Source organism: Eschrichtius robustus, chromosome 14 (genome assembly GCF_028021215.1).
Source record: "Eschrichtius robustus isolate mEscRob2 chromosome 14, mEscRob2.pri, whole genome shotgun sequence".
NCBI classification, from domain to species: domain Eukaryota; kingdom Metazoa; phylum Chordata; class Mammalia; order Artiodactyla; family Eschrichtiidae; genus Eschrichtius; species Eschrichtius robustus.
Window position 1 is genome coordinate 21,629,231 of NC_090837.1, and position 6,406 is coordinate 21,635,636.

The following is a 6,406-nucleotide window of genomic DNA, read 5'->3' on the forward strand; positions in this document are numbered from 1 at the left end:
TATAAGGAGAGGAGATCAGGACAGACATACACAGAGGGGTGACCATGGGAAGAGATCATGAAAAGGCGGCTGTCTACAAGCCAAGGAGAGAGGCCTTAGGATGAAAGCAACCCCGCCAGCACCTTGATCTCAGACTTCTAGCTCCAGGACTGTGAGAAAATACCTTTCTGTCATTTAAGCCGCCAAGTCTGTGGCATTTGGTTATGGCAGCCCAAGCAAACTAATATATAAGTTTAAAGCCTCATGCTCAGAGCAAGGTCTTTCAGATGTGACAGCCCTAGTTTGAACGCCCCCCTCCTCTTAAAGGTTTCTACAAAGGGCAACTGAAGGAGGGGCGACCTCAACGTCTCTAGGTCTTGGAGGCCTCTTTAAACCGAGGAGATCTTACGGCTTCTGGACTGAGGGGTGAAAGCACCGGGCTGTCCCACGAGTGTGGAGGCCGGTCAGCAAGGAGCCCCTGAGAGGGGCATGAAGCTCTCCAGCCAACCCTGGCTCTCCTGCCTGGAGCCCGGCCCTGAGTTTCTCCGAGCTCCCGTTTCCTCGTTAAAGAGAGCTGAGGCATCCCTGCCCGGCCGCTCTCCCTCCCAGGGCTGTAGCAAGATGAGATCAGGGATGTGAAATGAAGCAGGATCCCGGACTGGCCTGGGCCCCAGGAAGCCGCCTCTTGGAGGTGGGCACTGAGATGAGAAATCGAGCGGAAGTGACGTTCTTGGGAGGAGAATCCGGACGGAACTGGGGTGGCGGATTCCACCCTCAGGGGTGGCAGAATCCGCCCTCAGGGGTAGCAACGGTGTGATGAGGACCATGCTGGGTGCCAGGGAGTGGGTGGGGGTGAGGAGAAGCCTCCTGGCGGTGGGGTGCCTCTGGTTTTGCCCACTGCTAGATCCTCAACACCTGGCAAAGCGCGCGGCTGAGTGAAAGTTTGTCGACTGCATAAATGAGCAACGTGGGCGCGTCTGCAGAGGGGAGGGCTGGTGGGAACGGCCCTGGTGGTGATGATGGGTGCCGGGGTGGGGATGGGTGGGAGGGTGCCTGGCCCTCCTCCTTCTGGCCACCTTGGCTTTCCTAGTCCAGGCTCCACAGGGCCTGAGCAGCTCAGGCCTCCCTGGCAGCCCCCAGGGGCCCCACCCTGGCTCCTCAGGCTTTGACATCCTCCTCCCCACCGAGCTCCTCAGGGTGCAGGCCAAGGACCCTCGTCCAGGTCTGCTGGATGTGCTGGGGCTGCCAGGCACGGCATGCAGGCCGGGGCCAGCCCCTCCACCCCCTCATCTGCCCTTTCCAGGGCCTCAGTTTATCCTGCGCTGAAGCAGCAGGTTGGCTCGGGAGGCGCTGTCTCTGGCCCTTTCATTCATCTGTGAGAAGCAGAGGACTGACTCAAGATCACTATCTTTCAGAGAAAGTGAAACCTGGTCCCCAACGGTCGCCGCAGCAACTCCCCATCTCCTCCGGCCCCCCACCCCACCTCCCGACAGCTAGTACTTAGAATCAGACTTTCATCTTTCCTTTTGCCTTCAAAGGGCTTTTGCCTTGTATGTCCATGACTGCAGCAGCCCTGTGAGGTGGCTGGGAAATACTTTTCAAATCCTCATTTTACAGTGGGTGGGTGGGGCTCTGAGGCCCAGAGAGGTTAAGCGACTTGCCTTGGGTCACACAGCATGTCAGTGGGCTTGAACCCTAATCTCCTGTTTCTCTTGCCTCAAGTGCCTGGTTCTCCCCAGAGGGCCCTGTCTATAGAAAAAGAGCCTGGCTGTGGGCAATGGGCCTGGGATGGGGAAGGCTGGTTATGTGAGGGGTGCCTCGTGGGGGAAAGGAGATGGCTGGGAGGCCCACTGGGGGATGCAGGTCCTGGGGCCAGAACCACAATCTCGGGGCTGCCAGCCTGGGTCTGGCTCTGTGCCCAGAGCCCGGTGGTTTCCGCTCACAGATGTCCCAACAGCCCTGGCAGGAGGGCGGGAAGGGCACTCAAGAAGGAAGATGTCTCGCTCCCTTCAGCCCCAAACCACAGAGGCCTGTGAGGCCGATGGCTCCTGGGCTGGGACTGGGCTGTGGGTCCTCCAGGAGCCCAGCTGGTGGACTCTCCCCTCCACCCCGGGCACAGCCCCCTGCAGCGAGCACGGACCCCCTTGCTCCCTGCTCGCCCCAGGAAGGCTGAGGCTGCGGTTTGCATCATCCTTGGGCGTGGGGCTGACCTCGAAGAACGAATTCGAAGAAAACAGGAGGAGGAGCAGGCATGCCACCGCACCCAGCGCCCATTGGCCGCCTGTGGAAACTTTGGTTTTTGGGGTCATGTTCCCAGAAGGCCTGCCCTCCCCCCTCCCCCTCCCCACCCACCTCACGAGGTGTTGGCCAATCGTCCCGGCGGGCATAAAGTGGCTGCCAGCCCGCAGGGCTCCAAGCCTGGAGGTGTCACCCCCAGCAGGCGCAGGCCAGAGCTCAGTCACCCAGCATGCGGGCACAGCGTATGCGGAGGACACCGCTCAGTAAGTACTTCCTTCCTCCCCACCAGCACCTGCTTGCTGTGCTCATGGGTGCCAGCGGGGAGCAGGGGCACTCTCTGTCCTCCAGGAATAGGGGAGGCCAGGCGCCGGGCAGAAGGATGCTGAGAAGGGGAGAGAGCCAGGGGGTCAGGCAAAGAGAGGGATCCACTGAGAACAGAGCATCTTCACAGGGTGGAGAAGGATATTACCAGAGGGCTTCCAGGGGGAGGGTGATGTAGAGTCAGCTCTGGGAGCAAGGGAGTGAAGGAAGGGGATCACTGCGGGAGAAGCCAAGGAAGCAGGTGGGAGGTGGGAGATGTGCTGGGGCAGAGGAGGAAGCCGCAGAAGCTGAGCAGCGTCATGGTGTGATGTCTGGAAGGGCTGTGGAGCCTCCTTCTTGCCCCGATTTGGAGGCTCTGGGATGAATGGACACTGTCAGCCGGGCCTGGGGGCCCTGGAGCCCACACAATCACACAGCACACATAGCCACACCCACAGGGTGACATGCACACAGAGCCACGTGACGTCATCTGGAACCCTCAATCTCACCAATCTGGGAACCCCCGCATGCAGCCCGGGGCCCCTGCCATGGATGGGACACAACGGTTGTGTGTGGCCAGCTGTTCCCTCGAGCCTCGCGCAGATCTAGACACACACCCATGCAGGCACCCTAGTCCCACGTGCGCTGTGCCCACACCAGCCCCCCTGCCCGAGCCCAGCAGCAGGTACCTGGGGGGCGGCGAGGGGTGCCTGGTAGTCATTGTGCCTGGGCGCCTGGCCCCTTGGCCTCCCCAGCAGCATCTTCCCCAAGGGGCCACAGTTCTTAGGAAGGGAAGGTGGTGTCACTGCCTTCCGGGCCATTGCGCCACAGGCCCTTCCGACCACGTGGCTGCCAGGGCCTTGTGGGTGGGTTGGGGGAGGCGGGGGAGTGGTAACTGTACCCGCCCCCCAGAATGTTCTGGCTCACAGCATCTCTGGTGGGCCTGACAAAAGTGGCCACTTACGGAGAGAGGAGGGAGGCCTGAGAGATGGGGGCACGGGCTGGCCTTGGGTGACCTGAGCAAGCCCTTCTCCTTTGGAGCCTTGGTTTTCCTGTCAGTCAAATGGGGGCATGGACGAGATGGTCTCACGCATCCTTTCCAGATGGAAACTTTGGGTAGAAAGGCAGCCTCTCCTGGTTCTGCAGACATAGCTCAAGGTGTCTGGCTGCTCCTGGGCTGCAAAACCCTCCAGAGCCCACCTGCGTGGGGGGTAGGGTCTGTTACAGCAGGTTCAGGGCCTGCAGCAATGGCCACCCCTTAGCCCAGAGGACTTGCGGGGAGCAGCCCCACCTGGGCCACCCCAGGTCAGCTCCTGAGTTTGGCAGGCTTGACTCCAGCCAGGCCCCACCACCTCTTCTCAAAGTCTTACTTGGTGAATTGCAACCACTGTTTTGGGTGCTGGGCAGTGACTCGCTGGGAAGGTGGTGGTAGCCCCAGCAGGTACCCCCGTGCATGCACCGTACCCAGCCCCGCCCCGAATGGCAAAAAGCTGGGGATGATGGGCTGTGCCCTCTGAGGCCCGCTTGAGTGACCTCCCCTCTGAAAGGCACCCACCTGTGGCTTCCTCACTAAGGCAGGTGACACGTCCCCTCTCTGCCCCAGGTGTGATCCTCGGACTCCTGTTCCTGAGCATGGCAGCCACAAGCAAGTGCTTGGGCAAGTACCATGAACTCCTCCTGCAGCTCCGGCGTCAGGCGGACCTCATGCAGGACACCAGCACGCTCCTGGACCCCTATGTGAGTGACCAGCCCCTGGGGGCATCTGAGTCTCAGAGAACTGTGGGGTTAGGGCAGCAGTGACTCCCAGAGAGGACAGGCCCAAACCCCACTCAATCTGAGGCTGGGGGGAAAACGAGTCTCCGTGTTATTCCTGGGCCACGGCGAACATCCCAGGCCTAACCCTGAGATGCCACAGAGGCAATGCAGCTCCCCCAGCTTAGTGGGCCTGGAGTGTGAACCCCAACTCCATTGCCTCATTCGTCCGTTTGCCCCATGTGCTCATTGCACACCTACCACGGGCCTTGTTCTAGGCACCGGCATGTAGCAGTGAACAGTCCCACCCTCCTGAGCTCATGTCACCTCCCATCACCTCCCCAATGACACACCTCATGCCACAATCACCACCTGTGTGGTCACTCCTCCAGCCCCCTGGCATCCCTCTAACCTCACCTTCAGTGATCCAGGAGTCCTCTCCCCTCTTGGGCCTCAGTTTCTGGATCTGTACAATGGGAGGATTGGATGGGGGGGTACATGAGGTCCAGCGGTTCAAGGCTGAGCAGAGCAGATTCGTGTGTGTGTGTGTGTGTGTGTGTGTGTGTGTGTGTGTGTGTGGTGGGGGCTCCAGCTCTCATCCCTGGATTGTCCTTTCCCCACAGATCCGCATCCAAGGCCTGGACACGCCAGGACTGAAGGAGCACTGCAGGGAGTGTCCCGGGGCCTTCCCCAGCGAGGATGCCCTGCGGGGGCTCAGTAGACAGGGCTTCCTGCGGACCCTCAATGCCACGCTGGGCCTCGTCCTGCACAGACTGACCGCTTTGTATCAGGACCTCCCTGAAGCCCAGCAGTTGGTGGGACTGAACATCCGCGGGTTCAGGAGTAACATCCACTGCATGTCCCTGCTGCTGCGCAGCTCCTCGGAGGCGGAGACACCTGAGCCCACTCAGCCGGGCCCCGGGCCCACGCCGCCGCCCACACCGCCCTCAGACGCCTTCCAGCACAAGTTGAAGAGCTGCAGGTTCCTGCGCGGCTACCACTGCTTCATGCACTCTGTGGGGCAGGTCCTCCGGGAGTGGGGGGAGAGCCGGAGCCGGAGCCGGAGCCGGAGACACAGCCCCCGCCGGGCCCCTGGAGACACAGCCCCCTCCGGGCCCTGCAGAGGGGGGGCCCGCAGGATGTGGCCCTTCCGGAGGGACAGGAGACTCATGCCGAGGGGACACCTGCCCCGGTAGCCTTAGGGGCACCCCTGCCAGGTGAAAGGTCAGCAGGTACTCTGCAGGATGGCGCAGCCCCGGGGCCTGCCATCCTGCTCCCCTCTGTTCCCCACCTCTCAGAAGTGCACTTTAAGGGGTGGGAGCCGGGCAGCCCCTCTACCTCCTCTGGGCTGGGCTAGGGACATAGGGTCAGGCTGTTGAGCCCCCCAGCCCTGAGTTCCTCAGTCTGGTGGGGTGGCCAGGTCAGGTCCACATGGGGCCAACTTTCCATTGATTCAGGGGTCTGATGACACAGGATGACTCATGGCCAGACTGGCCGCCACCCCCTGCTCTGCTCCCCGGAGGCCTGCCGGACGGTCCCTCTCATGACTTGCAGGGCCGTTGCCCCCATACTTCCTCCTTTCCCTAGTGGCCTGGTTCCAAGGGGGGGGAGGTCAGGGCCTGAGCTGGCCTCCTATGCCTCATCACGTCTCGGGCCAGACCCCTGGATGTCTGGATGACCTCACTTTAGGCAGCTGTGATGGGGCAGAGTGTACTAGAAAGAGCACTGATTTGGGGGGGGTCCAAGGTTGGCCCCTAACTTGCTGTGTGGCCTCAGCAAGGCCACTTTACCTCTCTGTACCTCAGTTTTCTCTTTGTGATTCGAAGGGCTTGGGGACTGTGTAAAGCCCTCTCTGCCTGTCAGTTGCTGGGACTCTGTGACATAGGGTGGATATCAAATTCTCTCCATACATGGGGACACGCAGTACAGATGGCCACTGGGCGCAGACGGAGCTCTCTGGAAGAGACCTAGCTAGCACCTGGAAGCGCCTGGTCTTGGGTCTTGGGTGCTGGCTGCTCCCCCTGGTGGTACATCATGGTATTTTCTCATGCTGAAAACATTGCCCTCCTGGAGGGGGTCCCAGAAGCTACTGGGCCAATTCCTTGGAGGGACATGACTAATTTATAGATTTTTTAAA

The 6,406-nt window shown here is 61.1% G+C and overlaps 1 protein-coding gene across 1 annotated transcript; it reads left to right on the forward strand.

Annotated features, from left to right (window-relative positions):
• Positions 1-2,446: 2,446 nt before the first annotated feature.
• OSM (oncostatin M) lies at positions 2,447-5,465 on the forward strand. Its single transcript, XM_068563761.1, has 3 exons — positions 2,447-2,480; positions 4,121-4,254; positions 4,893-5,465. Exons 1-3 carry the CDS (start codon positions 2,447-2,449, stop codon positions 5,463-5,465), a joined length of 741 nt encoding a protein of 246 aa, XP_068419862.1.
• Positions 5,466-6,406: the final 941 nt, after the last annotated feature.